The sequence below is a fragment of the Phycodurus eques genome, chromosome 21, assembly GCF_024500275.1.
Source record: "Phycodurus eques isolate BA_2022a chromosome 21, UOR_Pequ_1.1, whole genome shotgun sequence".
Taxonomy (NCBI): domain Eukaryota; kingdom Metazoa; phylum Chordata; class Actinopteri; order Syngnathiformes; family Syngnathidae; genus Phycodurus; species Phycodurus eques.
In genome coordinates, this window is record NC_084545.1 from 3,636,605 (window position 1) to 3,655,601 (window position 18,997).

General features: G+C 40.2%; 1 protein-coding gene across 4 annotated transcripts in view; it reads right to left on the reverse strand.

Moving 5' to 3' along the window:
• asap1b (ArfGAP with SH3 domain, ankyrin repeat and PH domain 1b) overlaps window positions 1-18,997 on the reverse strand; it is a 46,511-nt gene that overhangs the window by 9,471 nt on the left and 18,043 nt on the right. For all 4 annotated transcript variants that reach the window (XM_061665845.1, XM_061665843.1, XM_061665844.1 and 1 more), the window contains exons 4-18: window positions 18,491-18,565; window positions 18,033-18,082; window positions 16,959-17,088; window positions 14,141-14,226; window positions 12,763-12,838; window positions 12,577-12,663; window positions 10,004-10,104; window positions 9,187-9,256; window positions 8,037-8,124; window positions 7,868-7,916; window positions 5,557-5,723; window positions 3,644-3,777; window positions 1,997-2,088; window positions 1,729-1,915; window positions 513-598 (exon numbers count right to left, since the gene is read on the reverse strand). In XM_061665845.1, coding sequence (XP_061521829.1) covers window positions 513-598; window positions 1,729-1,915; window positions 1,997-2,088; window positions 3,644-3,777; window positions 5,557-5,723; window positions 7,868-7,916; window positions 8,037-8,124; window positions 9,187-9,256; window positions 10,004-10,104; window positions 12,577-12,663; window positions 12,763-12,838; window positions 14,141-14,226; window positions 16,959-17,088; window positions 18,033-18,082; window positions 18,491-18,565 — 1,478 coding nt within the window. The remainder of the gene's footprint in view (window positions 1-512; window positions 599-1,728; window positions 1,916-1,996; window positions 2,089-3,643; window positions 3,778-5,556; window positions 5,724-7,867; window positions 7,917-8,036; window positions 8,125-9,186; window positions 9,257-10,003; window positions 10,105-12,576; window positions 12,664-12,762; window positions 12,839-14,140; window positions 14,227-16,958; window positions 17,089-18,032; window positions 18,083-18,490; window positions 18,566-18,997) is intronic.

Consider the following 18,997-nt stretch of genomic DNA (forward strand, 5'->3'; position numbering starts at 1 on the left):
TTTAATTATATGTTTTACTATGGTATATATATTATTATATTTAAAAAATATAGATTCCATTTTGGACCAAGCCTAGAGGTGTGATACCAAAAGGACGGAGCTAGACTCACTGCAGCGTTTTGATTGGCTGACAGAAATTGGTCACTTCCAGAATGGGAGGAGGAACGAACAAATGTAATAAAAAATCTGAGTTGTCCTCCATCAACTTGGGTGAAACATGTCGTATTTAAAAAAAATAAAATAATAAAAGCCAAAAAAGCAAACATTGTGTTAGCAGCACAGAAGCCATATTAGCATGTGTTCAGGTTGTGAAGCGAGAGAGGAATACATTAGCACTTGACCCACTTCTTTTTGCCTTGTGGGAACGGGAGTCGAGCTCGGAGCCGCCGCATTTCCGCCGCTTTAGCGCACACCGAGGGACCTCGCCTATCGCTTTTCACATTTGCTGCCTACATTTTGGACGTTTTTTATTTATTTATTTTTTTTAATCTCCAAGTCCACGTGAGGCGTACCTGTTTTGCACCAGGAAGTCCACCAGGTGCAGCGAGGTCTGGTCGGCGGTCCGGACCGAGTAGTGCAGTGCCGTCTCTCCCGCTTCCTGCAGGGGGCCGACAAACACAGCAGCAGTGAGTCTAAATGTGGCCTGCCTGCATCCATTCATGCGCTCTCTCACTCGCTCAGTCAGCATCCCCTTCAGCATTTCAACAACAAGCCGCCATTAACAAAATGGCTCCTAAAAATAAAATACACCTGCCGGGCTGCAACTGACTTCACGAGGACCATACATTTCCCTTCAAATGTGATGACTTTAAGACCAACAGTGGCTTGAGTGAGGATGAAGGACAAATCAATAGCTTACAATTGTAGTCTATGTTGGAATAAAAAGTGTAAACAGAAGAGTGAAACAGTTTTGAATTAAATCAAATTATTTAAAACTGTAATTTCTAATTTTTTTTAAAAAATATTTTAGAATTCTGTGCAATATTTTGTCTTTAAATACTTATTTATTTTTGGATAAACATGTTACAAATATTGTTAAGTATTTTACTACTTTCTAATGCAACAACTGGACTTGCACATCCAGGATATTTTAAATATGGTTTGAGATCATTTTAAATATTAAAAAAAAAGATTTTAAAAAAATTAAACTAAATCCAAATATTTAATAAAATTTATAATTTAAGTTTTTTTGCATTTCTTTACCTTGTCCCGGTGATATATTTATTTTCTAAAATATATTTTAGAATTTTATAAACAAAATGTACATATTGTTTGATAATAATAATATTATATTGTTCCAATATTTGTTATAATTTAAATTCAACTGAATTATTCAATTTCACTTACATATTTAAAAATATTTTCACAATTTCTGCCTCGTACCTGTAAAATATTTGTATTTAAATTAATTTGTAGAATTTTATTCAAAAACATTCAATCTTATTGCAATGTTTCAATATTTTTAATATTTATTTCTAATTTAATAATTTGTTTATTTTCTCATTTTAAAAAATCCACCCTAATTAAAAATATATATACTCAACAATAGGCTATTTGAGATTTTCATAAGAATTTCATGCATTTTTAAAAGTAGCACGTCTTGTCTTGTAAAACCTCGACCCACTTATGTCACGTTGAATCCAATCAAGCAGCCAGCAAGCTTTTGTTTTGAAAAACGAGCAAAAGAAGCGAGGCCGAAACATAACGGCGTCGGTCGACGGGACTCACCGGCCCCGCCTCGGGCAGCGGCTCCATGAGCTCCACTCCCTCGGCGTAGACCTGGATGAGGGCCAGCAGGTCCCGGGACTGCACCGCCTCGTATAGCTCGATCATCTTGGCCGACGCCGACGAGCACGTCTTCCTGGCGTACTTGTGGTCCACGTACTTGGTGTTGATGAACTCCTTCCTCACCGTCCTGACGGGGACGACAAGAAATATTTTTAGAACATTGTCCTCTTCCTCCTCCTCGAGCCGCTTGGCCTGCGAGGGCACTCACATGTCGCTGGAAGGGGTGGGCTTGGGTGAAGGGAAAGGCAGGTTACCCTCCATGATCTCATTGAAACTACTGTTCCCAACATTCTTGGCCAGCTGCAGGACAAAAAGAACAATGCGTTCAGGGGGACAAGAAGAGCTTGAATACGAGTCATTACGGTGTTAGAGAATAAAAGCAGCAGCATAATGCAAACACTACAAAACCTTCTTCTTATTATTATTAGGAATCTATTGCATTTCGGTATGGAGCCAACGTTTATTTGTATTTTAGCCAGTTTTGATTATTGGTATTTTTTAATAAAAGAATAATACTTAATCACATAGAGGATATTATAACTATATTTGCAAATATATTTCTATATTTCAAATATTTATTTCCAATTCTATTTATTTTTAATTCAATTTAGTTATATAATTTGTACATACTTTTAGTATTTAGCATTATATTTCTATATTTAAACTATTTATTTCCAATTGTATATATATTAATATTGTTTTTAATGGTGTTATATATTATTTATCCCGTATTTGTTCAATAAGAGAACTAAAATTAAAACACACCCAGGAAAAGTAAATATATTTCTAGTCAAAAATATGTCTTATTGAATTTATTTCTTATTTAATTATTTATTATATTATTTTGGCAATTTCCCCATTGTAAATAATATATGACCAGTGTTTATTAATTTATTAATCTATTTTTAAATATGAGAATAGCACACAAAATAGCTCTATATTTTAAATATGTATTTGTGATTGTTTCAAAAGCACGAAATTAAATTAAGTTTTTGTGTATATAATTCTTTTATTTTTCATGTTCATTTCTTTTTTACATTTTGTTGTACTTTTGCAATGACAGGAGATTTTTAAATTTCTATATTTTAAATATTTATTGATAAGGGTCGTATTAAAATGTTTTATATTTTATATATTTTTCAATACGGGTGGAACGGTGTCCGACTGGTTAGCACGTCTGCCTCACAGTTCTGAGGACCGGGGTTCAATCCTCGGCCCCGCCTGCGTGGGTTTTCTCCGGGCACTCCGGTTTCCTCCCACATCCCAAAAACATGCATTAATTGGAGACTCTAAATTGTCCGTAGGTGTGAATGTGTGTGCGAATGGTTGTTTGTTTGTATGTGCCCTGCGATTGGGTGGCGGCCAGTTCAGGGTGCACGCCGCCTCTCTCCCTGAGAGAGCTGGGCTAGGCTCCAGCACGGCCGCGACCCTAGTGAGGATAAGCGGAACGGAAGATGAATGAATGAATATTTTTCAATACGACACATTTTCTTCATTTTGTTTGACCTGTGTAATCACAAAATGTATCCATTTTAAATGGGCATTTATAATTATACTTAATTGTTTGAATTACGTAATCATTGTACTTATCCATTTTCATATCTATTTATATTAGTAAAATAAAAGAAACTAAAATATTATTTTTCCTTGGTAAGATACAACCACTGTATTAAATAAACAATAAAAAGGAAAAGATAAATATAATGTAAGACTTGCACTTAAGCTTTTTAAAATGTGTGAATATTTTCACTTTATATCAATGGAGTAACTGTTGTTGCTTGTACTTTTTAACGTGTCCACATGCCTTTTAATTGCCTCCACGGGGACTCATCGATCCAGTGATTGATTGACCTACCAAGAGTTCTGATGTTCCCAGTTTGTCGAGCTCCATGGACTGGATGCGGGAGATATGCACCCCCATCTCTCGGTGGATGCCGGAGCATTCGATGCAAGTCAGGATGCCCAAGTTGGTGGACAGCCATTTTGGATCTGCAGGCCAACGCACAACAGAGCAACGACTGAATAGAAATATGCGCTCGTGTGTCGTCTGCCGTCATCTGATCCGACGCGGCACGGCGGGTTCAACTACAGTTCACGGTTGCCATGGCGATGCTGAAGGACTGCGGGGAGGATTCACCTCTTCAAAATCCGGCTAATCACACACACACAGACCGTATCTACTGAGAGACATCACATTAAATTGCTGCTTGTTTGTAGTGTTTCAAAAAGGTCGTAAAATTCAAGTTTCCGATCATTATGGAGAAGAAATTGGTTTACAGTAGGACCTCGACTTGGGGGCGGCAGTGAACAGTTTGGCAGATAGTGAACCAAACCGTCTTTCTTTGTCTTCTGAACGTCTGCTAGCTTAATGATAACACACAAGCCAAAACGCCTTAGAGGGGCTAACAAAACTAGCATCAACGTTGAGTCAGTTTTAAACCTCTAAACAACTTATATTTGAACACAAGTGGAAGTAACACATGCAGACAGCATAAAACAACACTCACACACAGACATATATTCTTTATCCTCTGTGAAAAACAACAACTATTATTGCAGCTTTGGTCTTCCTCTGTGTTTAATCATCAAATTTATGTAGAATGTCAATATATTATATTGCTCCCTTGTGCACACACCAGAAGAAGCAGCACAATGCCCATTGAATTATAACGATGCACAATACTGTAGAGTGCTAGTTTTCCTGATTAAAGGAGTATAATACCGCTCGTTATTTATTCTGATTTTTTTTCTTTTATACATGATTGTTTTTTTTTTTTTTGAGTGTCAACACTACTTTTTTTAAAAAATTAAATTATAACATTTTATGTATTAATATTTGACCTAGTTAAATAAGGATGTTTTAAATCTTGAATTAAATTGATGCTATAAATATGTTTAACTGTGCATATGTACATGTAATTTTTCAATATTTTCTAAATTGCGCATCGGACAATCATAAAGAATCCTTATCTGTTTAGGTGTCTGTGGCTCAGTTGGTAGAGCGAGTCGCCCGGTGACCGATGGGTCAGTGAGTCAAATCCCGGCTCCGACTATCCAAGTGTCCTTGGGCAAGACACTGAACCTTAACTTTGCTCCCAGTGGGCCTGGGAGTGCCTAGAGCGGTGGCTGCCACCCATTGGTGTATGCATGGGTGAGTGCTCACCTCAGTTAGGCGTTTACATTTTAAAGATTTAATTTAATCATAAAATTTTATGTATCCATCGATCATGTATTTTTTTTTTTTCAGATTTAGGTTTTTTTGTCCCCTTTTCCACTGCAGAGATTTTGATGCAATGTGGGATATTTGAAAAAGACAGCTCAGCGCTTTTGAGCTCATCCTGCGGTGTGTGCACAGAAAGAGAGAGCGAGAGAGAGAGAGGAGGGTGGGAACGTCAGAGACAGCCCAAAAAAAAAAGAAAAAAAGAATAAAGAAAGCAGTGAATCACACATGCAGACAGGGCAGCGCCCATGCACAGATGTGAGCTGGACACATGTTGCGCATGATGAATGACAACGGTGTGACAAACATTGCAGATTGAAGCCGCATAGGGAAGGGAGAATATTTTTTGATGAGATGGCCACCTCTCATTTTAGCTGCACTTAATACCAGCGGGGACATTAGATTAAAAAAAATGTGACTTGACATGCGAGCAGGCCTCCGTGTTGCATGTGTGACTTACGTAACAATGTGATGTAATGATGAGGGGAAAAAGAAGCCGAGAAATGCTCAAGTCTTTTTTCCTCTCTCTTTTTTCTTTTTACACGCACCTGCCGCGCCGCAGTCGCAGCACAGCTCGTTGCCCGGCATGCGCAGCACGTCCTCGATGATGGCTTTGGTCAGGTCGTCCAGGCCGTCCTCGCCGGCGCTGGTCTGCTCGCCGCGGAACGCCATGTTCAGGGCCTCCTCCTTGCTGTTGGTCAGCACAGAGATCCAACTGCGCATGGGGAGAGCGTGGTTGGTTAGTTAGTTGGTGACAAAAAAAAAGGAGACAAAAAGACAAAATCGCTACCCCCACGATAGGATTTATTTCACTAAATAAGTCCCATGGTGCCTTGAGAATGATTAGAGTTTAATTTGTTTTTGTTCAACAAAAATGTTTGTAATGTGTGCTCACGCTATAATATTGTACTTTATAAAAACACACAGTAATGACATAATAAATATATTTTTTTTTTGCTTCAATAAAATAGAAATTGTGCAGACCTGCCTCTGATTAACCCCAAATAAAGTTCAGATGTTCTAGTAGTCCTTTTCTGACATTAGTAAAGTAGCAGACATTTTTAGTCACATTTTTAATGTAATGAAATAAATAAATCTGTTACATATTAATATAATAATAAATTAACAAAATAATTACAAATTAAAAAAAACAAAACAACATAATATAAATACAAATAATAAAATGAATACAAAATAACTAGCAAATACATTTTAAAAATCAATACATTCCAAATTGAAAATATAATAATGAACAAAAACAGAAGTCCATGACAAAGATGGATAGAAACAGTTACGCAGAAAAGCTGATTGAATTTTATTTAATTTATTATATTCATAATGATCCCTTGATGAACAGAGTTACCATTTGTGGCCTGTGCAATTAATACATTATTCACTTAACAGCAAAAGTGAACATTATTATGTTTGTAAATGCAGAATGTTGGCATTATTGTGCATGGGTACCTATTAAGGCAAACTCTACATTCAGTCTGGATAACTGCGCTCTTTTATTTTTTGGAATTATAAATGAGGTAAGACATACAAAAGACACATTGGCACACACTGTGGCTATTCTACAGCACGCAGATGGGAAACACCGTGCCTGCCTTTCAAACATGGCGTCCTGCAGTCCCCGACATGGCACAATCTGCTCGCACACAACAGAAGAGGTGTGTGCGTGCAAAAAAAAACAAAAAACGTGCCTATCCTGACAACACGCTGCTAATTGAGCGGGGGTTGGGTGGTGCGTGGGGGTGGGTTGGGTCTGGCTGGCTGCTGCTAGGGAACACTGAATATTTCATAAAAATATACTGCCGCAGACAACGTGCGTGACGGCGAGGTAGCGGCGTGAATCCCAGAGGAACGCTGAGAAACCCGACAACCACCAAAGACGTCAGGAAGGGAAAACACCAACGGGAAGGCCTCAGTGGCATCGCTTGAATAAATTCAACAAAGAAGCTTCTCATCTCGACAAATGCATTTAGGGACTGAAATTACACTGCAGGTCCAATTCCCAGTTCATGGTTCTATTTTTTAAAGATCCATTTCCATGTACTGTGTCCCCCAGCTATATTGCGGTTCATCATTGGTGCCCCCTGCTACATTGCTGATTTTTAAGCGATCTTTTTTTTTTTAAATTTAATTTTATTTTATTTTATTTATTTATTTATTTTTTTAAATGGGTTTTACAGTATACAAGCAAGTCCGAATTTAGAGGTGAACATCCTCAGTGCAGTACCACAACATGCTGGGTAGCAGTGAGCACTACTGGAAGACATGCAGTGTAATTAAGACAAAGAATATCGAAGGTTTATAATTACCGTAACACCTATGCTAATTTCTGTTAACCAGTCTATGGCTTGTTGCATTATATGTTAGCATTGAGGTAGTGGACTTTTGTTAGATGAAATTATATGGATTTGTTGAACATTTTCTCTTTTGTTTAATGTGTCAGTTTTATCATAAACTTCAACTGTCTGAGAGTGACAAATAATTAGTTTGGAGCAAGCACGCTTTGGCTCTTATTTGGAGAACTGTGCAAGCAAGAGTTAGTTCTTTCCTCCAAGTGATGTTTTACGATGGTCTCCAATTTCTTGACAGTGAGAACAGGCGTTTAGGAGTACTTTCAAATGTGTGTTTTAATAAGTTTAATTGTCTTAATAAGATTGAATGTGTTAAAAAAAACACGTGGGAGGGGTAAATATGGTTTCTATATTGCAGGATGCGTGGGGTCTGGAAAGTATTTCCGCAATAAATGTGGGTTCACTGTACATGTACCATCATACCCCTACTTGATCAAATGAAGAATTACAACTTTGACTGATTCATTAATTGATTGAAGTAAGTAGAGGTACTCACATGACAAACTCTTGCTCATCCTCAGCTTGGAAATGATATGTCCGGTTATCTGTAGTGGGATTCGGAAACCATAATAAGCAACTGTTCTGCCAAGACTGACAGATTTTAACATTTACAAATCCAACGAGCCAACTAGGATGTTTTCAAATTGCGACGTGTGGACACTTACGAGAAATGAGATCAAAACACTTCCTGTCCTCCCCACTGGGTTTGACCTGGCAGGTGAGGAGGTTGAGCTTCACCGGCTGCCTGTTGGACTGCAAGAAACGCACGCTCCATATTATTATTTCAAAACCGATCGGTCACCATTATTCATTCATGATTTTAAGACATACTCAGTGCGCCACATGTGCACAATTTGGTAGTGTACAAAGTGCTGCCTTCACCAGTTAAAATGTTTTATTGCCTTCATGGCCACTGTTTTTATTTATTTATTTTTTTTATTTTTTTAAATCACTCTGGCATCATATTTCTTATTTTGACGCAAGCGTGTGACAGACATGTTTCTACGACAAAAGGGAACTGGTTTAAAATTGTGAATAAATTAATCATAGGGGGCGGCACGGTGTACGGCTGGTTAGCACATCTGCCTCACAGTTCTGAGGACCGGGGTTCAAATCCCGGCCCCGCCTGAGTGGAGTTTGCATGTTCTCCCCGTGCTTGCTAGCACGCCCGCGACCCTTGTGAGGATAGAGCGGTACGGAAAATGGATGGATGGATGGATGAATCATAGGCCTCCTTAAATGAAGAGTTAAGCGACTTTTATATTTCAGTCCAAACAAGCTCTTGTATAAGTGAACTGGAGCGTGCAATGAGATAAAAAAAAAACAAAAAAAACTGTCAGTTCACATCTCCGCCGACGAACACGTCCACCGAGCTACTTTTAGTACAGAGATGCTGTCATCACGTTCGAGGCGACCTCGGCTGTGATATCCGTCCAGATCGTCATCATGTGACCATTGCACTGGATTTAGAACCAGATTTTCATATCACTGTTATTATGCACATTCATTCTTCAAGAAAATCAAGTAATTCACTCAAATGCGTCCGCGGGGAGGCAAACACGGCCGCTGCGGCACAAGTGCGCGGTGACGCCGCCGCGATAGTGCGCACGCACATCAATAGATGAGTCACCCAGGAACAGCAGGCGGAGGAGAAGGGGGGGACAGGGTTGCCGTAGCAACCAATCTATGTCAATTCCACCAGATTGAGAGAGAAGAGAGCACACACCACTGTCGCATGTGAGGAAGGGACGGGGGTCAGGGAGTTCCTGTGTGTGTGTGTACGTGTGTGCGCTCGCGTGTGTGTTGTGCACTCACTGTGGCATGGGAGATGGTGAGGATGCCCCCCTTCACCGAACACTGCCTTCGCTGCCACACCTTTCTCAGCCTGCGAGTGGTGCAAAAGAGACGGTGGGAAGCTTTTAGTTAAAGCAATATTTCCCCAACCTTTATAGAGCCAAGGCATGCATATTTTTGACATTTAAAAAAAAGTAGAAAATAAAAAAAAATCACGGCACACCACCAAACAAAAATGCCACAAAAAATTATATATACTGACATAATGATGATCAAAATGTTCCCGACTTGTAGAGAAATCTGGGCCTGCTCCGTTAAACACAAAGCTATTATTCTACTGTATGAATGGCTACAGGTGGATACGCTGGTTAGTTGTAACTTCTGCCATCTCGTGGAAGATAATTTAATTGTTCTGCCTGTCACTATACGTCGCTGGCATAGGAAGATGAAGAAAGATACATTACTGATGGTCAATTAAAATAAAAAATTTAGACCAATTAGGTGCAACTGGATAATTCACCAGCACACTTGATGATCTCTCACAGCACATTAATGTGCGCCTTACCCAGGGGAGGGCAAACATTTGTTCTCAACAAGGGCCAAATTAGATTTTTAACATGGAGAGATGGGCAAGGTCATTCTCGATGCAGTTAAAAAAAAGAGACAACTTAAATTGTGTATAAAAAATGTTTAAATCTCTCAAATGTTCTGTATGTTTGTATTTGTGCATTTTAACTGAGTGAGTGTTCCCTGTGTAACATAAAAAAAATGTACGTACTACATGTTGGGTGGGCTGTATGTGGCCCGCGGGCCATACTTTGCCCGCCGGTGGCCTTACCCGTCACTCTTCTTCAGCAGGTAGCCTTTCTTCTCGCTGCCAAACTCCTTGTTGCCCTGCAGCTGGTGCATGCTGTAGCCGCCTTGCTTACTCTGCGAGTCCTAAAAAGCACACACACAAACGGCAAAATTAAACCTGCGCGACTACAGAGCGGCGCCGTTTGCTTGCTCAACATGCGACCCGCAAACATGCAGCAAAACATCCCCTGACTCTACATTTTCATTGCCTCGTAAATTGCGCGAAGAATGCCACGAGATACTACTACGACTACAACTAGTACTACTACTAAACATCAAAGTATCAATACATTGCTGGTCGATATGTAACAGCTTCCATCAATCAAGCACGCAAAACTGCGATGCAAAGGCAAATGGTGACGGAGAGACAGTTTACTTTAGCATCTTCTGAAAAAAGTTCCAATATTTGGCTCGACAAAATGAATAGCACGCCTTTTACGAATGAGACACGTTTTGTTCTTTCATTCAGTTCAAATCCGATGAGAAATGGCGATGCCACGACTCGTCTATGTGGAAAATGTTCATTTAAAACAGATGTATCTCCCATTGGAATGAATTCAAATGCCAATAATTTTTCTGTTACTGGCTCTCCTTGCCCACATGCGAGGGCATTACAGAACCTCAATTACGCTGTGCTATTTCCCCCCCCCTACTTCTCTCGAATAAATAAATTGACCAAGTGACAGCTCATTCCTCGAAAAAGATACAAGTTATAATAGCACGCCTGTTCCGAACGAGATGGTATTACTCGCTGTTAGCATTGAATCAGTTCAGGAAACAGTTCAATATTTCGGAAATGACGAGTATTTGACCAAACAAAAATTACAGCACACCTATCCCGAATCAGATGCACATTTTGTCAATCATCGTTGATAGCCGATGAGAAACAGCGACGTAATACCTCGCCGTTTCCGTTCACCATTCAGCTGTTTTTTGCTTGCATGACCATACCCGACTGTCAGCATTCCCGCAAACAATCAAAGTCTCCCCTAGCATGCTGCGTGCGGTGTGGTGCACTCTTCAAAGTCACGCGGCACAGACAAAATGGCAGCATGCGCCACATGCCGCAGTAGCAGCACCACTTACTCTTCTAGACTTGATTCCAGACAAGCAGAAGAAGGCAGTGAGGAGGGAGGGAGGAGATAGAGGGGAGAGGTGTGTAAGATCCAGCTCAGGTGCAGGCGTGTGTATGTGTTGTGTGTCAATACTCGCATGTTTTAAAAAAAATAGCGCATAGCGTAGGGGGTTAACTGCCAAGGGAAGTTACACCGAGTGGCTGTGATAATGTGGTGTGACATGCACAAGAATGTAAATACAGTGAACCCCTGATTATTGCCCCGCAATGGGTGAAAATCTGCAATAACCGTTCCACACGTTTGGAATTTGAACACATTGTATAGTATAGTATTCCTTTGTGCCTGTTCTCTCTCTCTCTCTCTCTCGCTCTCTTGCTGTCAAGAAATGCGAGACGACCGTATAACATCACTTTGAGGAAACGAAAAGACTTGCTCATAAAGTTCTCCAAAACAAGAGGGACAACAAAACTGACGCATGAAGAGGATTAAACATCGCATATTTAAACACCAAAATGCTAAGCCAAACCATATCATTTCGCCTATCAAAGGTCCGCTACCTTAATGCTAATATATAATGCGAAACACTATAGACTGGCTATCAAAAAGGAGCATAAATGTTATGGTGGCTAGAAACCTTCAAAACACTGCTACTTTAACACACAGAGCAGCAGCACATACAGTGCCAACAGAACATACAACAAAAGATTTCAAATGTGTATTTAAATCACCAAAACCTTCGACCAAACAATATAATTCCGTCTAACAAAAGTCCGCTGGCTAGCGCCATGCTAACATATCATGTGAAACTCACAGACATTAGCATAGAGGTTACAGTAGTTGTAAAACTACAAACAACACACTCGGAGCAGCAACACATACAAACAGAGTATACAACAAAAACAGAATCAAAATGTATATCTTAACACCCAACTGTTCAACCAAAATGTCATCTAAAGAAAGTCCGCTATCTTAATACTAACATAATGTGAAACTCCATAGACGGCTAATGGCAATCAGCATAGATGCTCCAGTAATTATTAACCTTCCAACAACTGCTACTTTAACGCACACGGAGCAGCAACACATACAAAGAGAGTATACAGCAATACTCACGGGCATTTTTTCTCTCTGCTCTGTGGAAACAACGACTATTACCGGAGCTTACAGTAGTTGGGGACCCTTTCTGCCTCTCCTTCTTGCTCTTAATTACGCTGCATCTGTTCCAGTGGACCTCAGCGGTGCCCAGCCTGTTGCGGCACAACGTGGAACTACACTGAAGGCGCACGACTCTAAATTCGGACTTGCCTGTATACTATAAAAACCCATAGAAAAAAACAATTGCTTTAAAATCTGCAATGTAGTGGGGGTTCACTGTAGAACTTTGGTGAATCGCTGTACTAATGCAGACAAATTCAGTTCTTTGTTTAGCTTGTGTTGGGCTTGTGGAAATGTGGGTAAAAAGTGTGTGCGTGTGTGTTACCTCCTTCTGATCCAGCTGGAGGGAGGACTTGATGAGGTCGCGCAAGGCGGTCAGCTGCTTCTTCTCCTCATCCTGGGTTTGTTTGATCTGGACGCAGAAAATGCAACGGTGACAAAAAAAAAAAATGTACCGAGTGAGTGTGGAAATGCATTAGCGCAAGCGATAACGCCATCACGTGCTGTTTACATTGTAGAGGTCGGCCGCCAGCTTCTCGATGTACTGCTTCAGCTTGTCTGCCGTCTTCAAGCCATCCTGGAAGAAACTGGACAGCACAGATTCCATTTCATGTTTAATGTATAGCGTGATTGTTTTATTTTGTTTCATAATGTGAATATTCAATAAGGCTAAGGCAGACTGCTTATAGTTTTTGGGGAAATGGACCACACAAGAGCTGTTTCCATGAGCAAAAGTATGTATTTTTTATGTTTTAAATTATACAAATAAAACATACACAATATATATTTTTTTAAATTAATACATAATTTGAGCACCCTGTAAAACAATTGTAGTATAATAATACAAATGCATAATTAAATATGCAAATAAATCATCTAAGCATCCTGCAATATATCAAATAAAATCATCAAATAATATTTATTACAAAATGAAAAAAATAATGTTAACTTAAAGTGTAAAACATACAAACACAATATCAATAGTAAAATATAACAATAAATTAAAGTAAACATTCTAATAAAATACATTATATTTGGTTCATTTATTATTACTATTTTGGTTTAAACTATCAATAAATCATCAAACCAAAACAGTAATAATAAATTCACCAAATATAAACTATAAATAAATCATCTGAGCATTTTGCAAAAATAAATAACATGAATATAAAATAAATATAATATTAATAACATAAGAATATACATACATTAAAAAAAACGAAAAAAAATACATGAATACCAATTAAAAAATAAAATTGAACTAAAACAAAATAAAACTCCGAATGAAATTAATCAAAATCGAACACTAATAATAAATAATAAAATGAAATTAAAGTAAAAATTTTTTTTTACCTGAGCACCCTGCACAATTCAAGGGAACTTGAACAAGAACAAAAGTATTGGAACATGTCCCGACTGGAAGTGAGTAATAAAGAAGAACATTTGGAGTTGTTCCCTCTCTTTGCAGCCATTAACATCTTACATTCACCTCTCCAAAGGTGTTTGGTGGGCTTCTGGACCTAAATAATCCTAACATGCTTTTATGAAGGGCACTTGTGCACTGGCAACAGAAAAAGGCCTTCCTCCAAAATGTCTTGCTAAAATAAACAATTAATATCCACTGGTTAATTAATTGATTAGGAGTTGTGTCTCATTGCGTATGTCGACATAGCGTATTGCACGGTTTAAATGCAGTGTTGTTACGAGAAGACCCAGAAACGCAGAGTGAGACAATTTGTCATTCTGTCACTGGTTGAGAGAAAGAGCGCTCGCTGATTTCTCCAGCAAACCTCACAGCTGTCACAACACATCTGCAAGACGCCCTATTCATTATTTACAAGCTCAAGATTTACATGAAACGCTCCATGTCGAAGGGCGGGGTTACTTACTTGCACTGCGCATGGTAGTACTTAATCAGGTTCTGGAGGAGGTCCACCCCTTTTTTGGTCTTGATCTCGTTCACTTTGATGAGGTACTGCAACGCAAAGACACAAATAGCAAGGCTCATTTTGTGTTTTAAATGGTTGTTTTGTCATATTAGCATTAGAAATAAAAAGCCTCAAGGTCTGGACGTATTCGCAACAAAATCAACCCAGATGGCGGCGTAATTCAACAAATGTATGCAACATAATCGAAGCTATTCACGCAATGGGAAAGATTCGCGAGCGAGTGAATGGCTACGGATCGTGGGATGAACAAGGGGGTGAGAGTGTGAGCGTAATCTTCTGATTGACTAACATGCATGGTGGAGGGGGGGAGGGGCTTGTGACCAACGGGGGAACGCAAGCGACGGCCAGAAATGAGGTTAACTGGGATGAACATGCCACGGACAACAGTCAGCGTCCGACGCAAAACAGATACTCGCCGCTGTAATTCGAGACCAGTTTCTATATTTTGCCTTTATATAGAACGGTGTGAATATAGCAAAATGTTTTCTGTTGCGATGGTTGTATCCCGATACAACTTGATGCCATGATCTATACCTACGATACTGTATGTCGCAATATTTACCCAAAAATTTAAAAATAGATAAATAGAATAATCTAATATAATAATGAATGCTAATGCTAACACATAATGGAAAACACCATTGCCGGGCTAACGAGTAGCATGTAGCATCTATGTGGCGGTGTTATAGACCTTTAAGCAATGGATATTTGACCACAAACGGTGAAGCAACACATGTAGACAGATAAAACAATACTCACAGGCATATATTCTTTATCCTATGCGAAGAACAACTAATATTACTGCACCTTACTGAGAAGCTGTGATCGGCTCCATATAAGTATCAAAGGCCTATGCACAAACCTGAACTGAAAGTTGACCATTTTGATATAAAGCAGCAATTTCAGGCAAATGACATGAAAAAGAGGCCTGGAAAGTTAGAAAAAAAGATACCCCCATTACGAGTTTCATGACATGAAATTGGTTGGACATGTCTATCATAACAGGACACAAGAAAAAGTCTCAAAGACCCAGCCCAAAGTTGAAGAAGAAGTTGGCCATTTTTGTTTGAAGCTGACATTTTGGGTGAATTGCAGGACTCTTACTAGGGAATTCACCTAAATGAGACGCAATTGCAAACAGGGATCCTAGATGGATGGGTGAAGCGACAATGCGAAACAGTCACCATCTAATATGGGTGGAATGAGAATGTTAGCAAGCCTGATCAACATCATCTCACAGCTGGTCCTTTATCCTTGATCATTTTGTATAACTTACACTTCCATAACGTTGTTTCTAGCTTCCCTGCACAGTTGGCACAGTGCGGAAGGAAACTATGCAAAGACTGTGTGGAACATGTGGGCAGGGAGAAGTGGGAGTACAGCGCCGTTTTTTTCCTGCAGTGAATAATTCACACGGCCAACAGCAGCGCCGCCGCAGAAGCTACTTGTGCGTTATGTAATTGGGAGTCGAAAAATCTCAAGCGAGGCGTGGGCGTCAACGCCCTCCAGTGAGAAAGGCTTTTTTTTTTTTTTTTTCCCTTTGGGCTTCCATAGTTTGTTCCCGAATTCTCTTGAGCGCACGCCAAGCACGGATTTGTTTTACACTCAATTTGCCAGATTTCTGTTAAGTGAGCGACAAGAGATCAATGATCTTAAAGCGCGACTGGAACGTCGCAAAGCTCATGGCGGCAAACAAACATGAGTCCTCATCTGGAAATATCAGTGAGGATAACAGCTAGGGTGAGAAGGAATAAAAGAGTATTAAAGATGTTCCCCATTCCTCCAAATCAGCCCATACGTATCCATAGGCTGTCGAGTTAACCACAAATCCATATTAGTCAATCAGAAGCTGGAAGAACGTTATTCTCAGAAAAGGCACACAAGAGCTAACAAACTATAAACAAGAAGAAAGTTGTCTCATAAACAGTGTAATGCATAAATATAAATAATGAACAGGCCCACGCACCACCTCTTTCGATCAAAATGGCTGCTTCAAACCCAAATAGCCGATTTCAGATAGGGAGACTTTTTGGTGTCGGGGCTAATTTTTTTCCAAACTTTCCAGGCTGCATCGTTTTTACAGCAAATTCTCAAAATGATGATGAAACTTTCCCACCACGCTCTGCCTGCGTAAGCTGATGTGGGCACACAAAAAATTACCATTTAACATCACCTATCGGTCCAGGATAAATCTTTCAAATTGGAGCTCATTTGGACAAACTACCCAGTAGTAGTTCGGCAAATTACGAGCAGCGGGATTCACCTGAAATTGCTGATTACAACCAAAATGTACTCAAAATCAGGCATGGCTCTTTGAGACTTTTTTATGCGTTCTGTTATGATAGACAATTTCGTGTTGATCGGTGATCTCGCTTTCTAGGTCTATAGGGACACTATTGAGTGACATTTTGTTTTGGGAGGAGTCATGTTTGGGACCTCTTAAATATACAAAAGTAGGCTACACATACTGTTTAACATTAAAATGTCAAATAACCTCTCAAGTTGTCTTGAAATCTAAGTTTGTAATAGAAATTCTGCTACCTCAGATCACCAGTCTTTAGATTTGGTGAAGCAGCATTTGCCATAAGACATGCTAGTATATTTACATTTAACAAAAAATGTGACCGCAACCAGATTCATTTTTTTAAACTACTCTGTCAGCAAGGAGGTGACAGTAAGCCGAACGACGCCATACCATATTTCGTCCGTGGAAAAATTAAAGGAAAGGAAAAAGCTTTTTCCCTTTTTTACGACCCACCTCGCACATCTGGAGCTGGAAGAGACGACGCTCCTTTTCCATCTCCTCAGCGATCTCGGCCCCGGTGATCTCAGTGCGGATCATCCCGTGCTGCTTGGCGTGCTCCCGTTTCTCCTTCTCAATTTTGGTGCTGCGCGAGAAAAACATGTCTAACTTTGACCAACACGGGCTCTAAACAACATGGCCGCACATGGATAACACGCTGGGAGCCACATGTTTACACCACACCGATTTAGTGAAAAATCTGGATTTATGGGGGAAAAGGTTTTACATAAGCTTAAAACTTATTTACTGCCAGCCTTCCCAGTTAATATGGATAATTGACTTCTAAAGCCGTCAATGGCAGTGAATGTGTTAACCTCCAAAACCATTGTACAGTATCCCCCTGCTACATCACAAGTGTCTATTGAGAATGTTTTTAAACACACCTAGCACTTGAGATAAACACAACAAATAACCTTTGCAGTGCGAGCATTTATTGCTAAAGACTTGCAGTCCTTTTCCGGGGCCGAAGATGCGCGGTTTGATCACATGATGAAAATGCTCAAGTCACGTTATGTGGTGCCCTGCCGTGCACAGTTCAGTGAATATACAAGCGTAACAGTTGGATTACGTGAGTGTTGATTGGTCATGCCTGCAGAGTGGGGCGCAGAAGTTGTTGTATTTAAGGAATAACAGGTACTTTACCATTTGAAAGCGTCGCATTTAAATAATGCTTAACTTGAAATCAGTTATATTATTCAATACAGTACAAAATGAAGTTTGTCCTGACAAGCAACATAAAGGGATAATTTTGAGAGAAAGAGAGAGAGAAAAAAGTTGACCTCGTTATGCTCAAAACACATACCGAAAATGTCCTGAACTGTGGCCCAAAAACCGCGATGTGGACCGTACTGTGTGTTACCTGTACCACACGCCCCCTAATCCCTTTACACACAGCGAATGGCCTATCTGGCATTTTAAAAAACTTGCACTTTGATACAGGTTGAAATTTTTTTCCCTCTCCGTTTTTCGTCAAAATCGTTGCCGTGTAAACGTTCTCGCATCTGAAATCAAGCAGACTCATCCACTTACAACTTGGCCTCGTAGTCCTTCCACGCCTTGTCAAAGGGCTTCTTTATGTCCTGCACAGAGTACAGAACAAGTGTCAGCGTGCTGCAATGAGGTCACGGCGAGGACGGGGAGTTATTTGGAGAGTTTTGGACCGCCACCAGAGGCCCGGTCGGCGCTTCGCTCGGAGCGGCCACGCCCCGCCGCCATCATCGTCGGCGGAGTTCATGACCCAGTTACTCCATCACAACACAGAGGCGGTGTTTACTCGCGCCAGATTTACAGCGCAGTCGTTTAAACACTTGACTTTTATTCCCCCTCCGTCCCCCTGTGGTCTGTTCACACTCCCCCCGCCCAGCGTGCACATGCAGAGGTTGAGGGACGAACGACGAGATGTGCTGACGCGGCATCCGCTCGCTTCCGCCGAGCTGTTGCTGAGTGGTGCCAAAGAGAAGAGAGAGAGTGAGTGTGAGATATCTTACCCCTTTCACGCCCTTCAAATCTCCCTTGAGCAGCGAGTCCAGGGTGAAGATCACATTGTGACTCAGGCTCTGGAGCTGAGGAGGAAACGCACAGCAGGGTCACAATATGGTGGCTGTAGGAACGCCTTTTAAGTGCGAGGATGAGAGGTTGACAGGATTCCTGTTCTACCACATTTAATTCTCCTTAGTTTTACTGTAAATTTCAACTGGGAGTTACAAGTAACAGCTTGGAGCAAGCGCACGTTGAGTCTTTTTGAAAAAGTGTTCACTATCTGCCAAACTGCACAATGCACTCTAAGAGACGACACAATAGTATAGTATATGACAGGCTGCTCAAGTAGTATCGTGTGTCGTAGTATTGGAGTATTTTCACGAGTATGAGTACAGACGTATAGTATCGGCATCGATACTGGTATTGTTGCATCACTACTTACTACTTCAGTCCTTAAAGTGTATTTCTTACTGATTGCTATCCAAATCACAATGTACTTAGTGCCACCACGATTC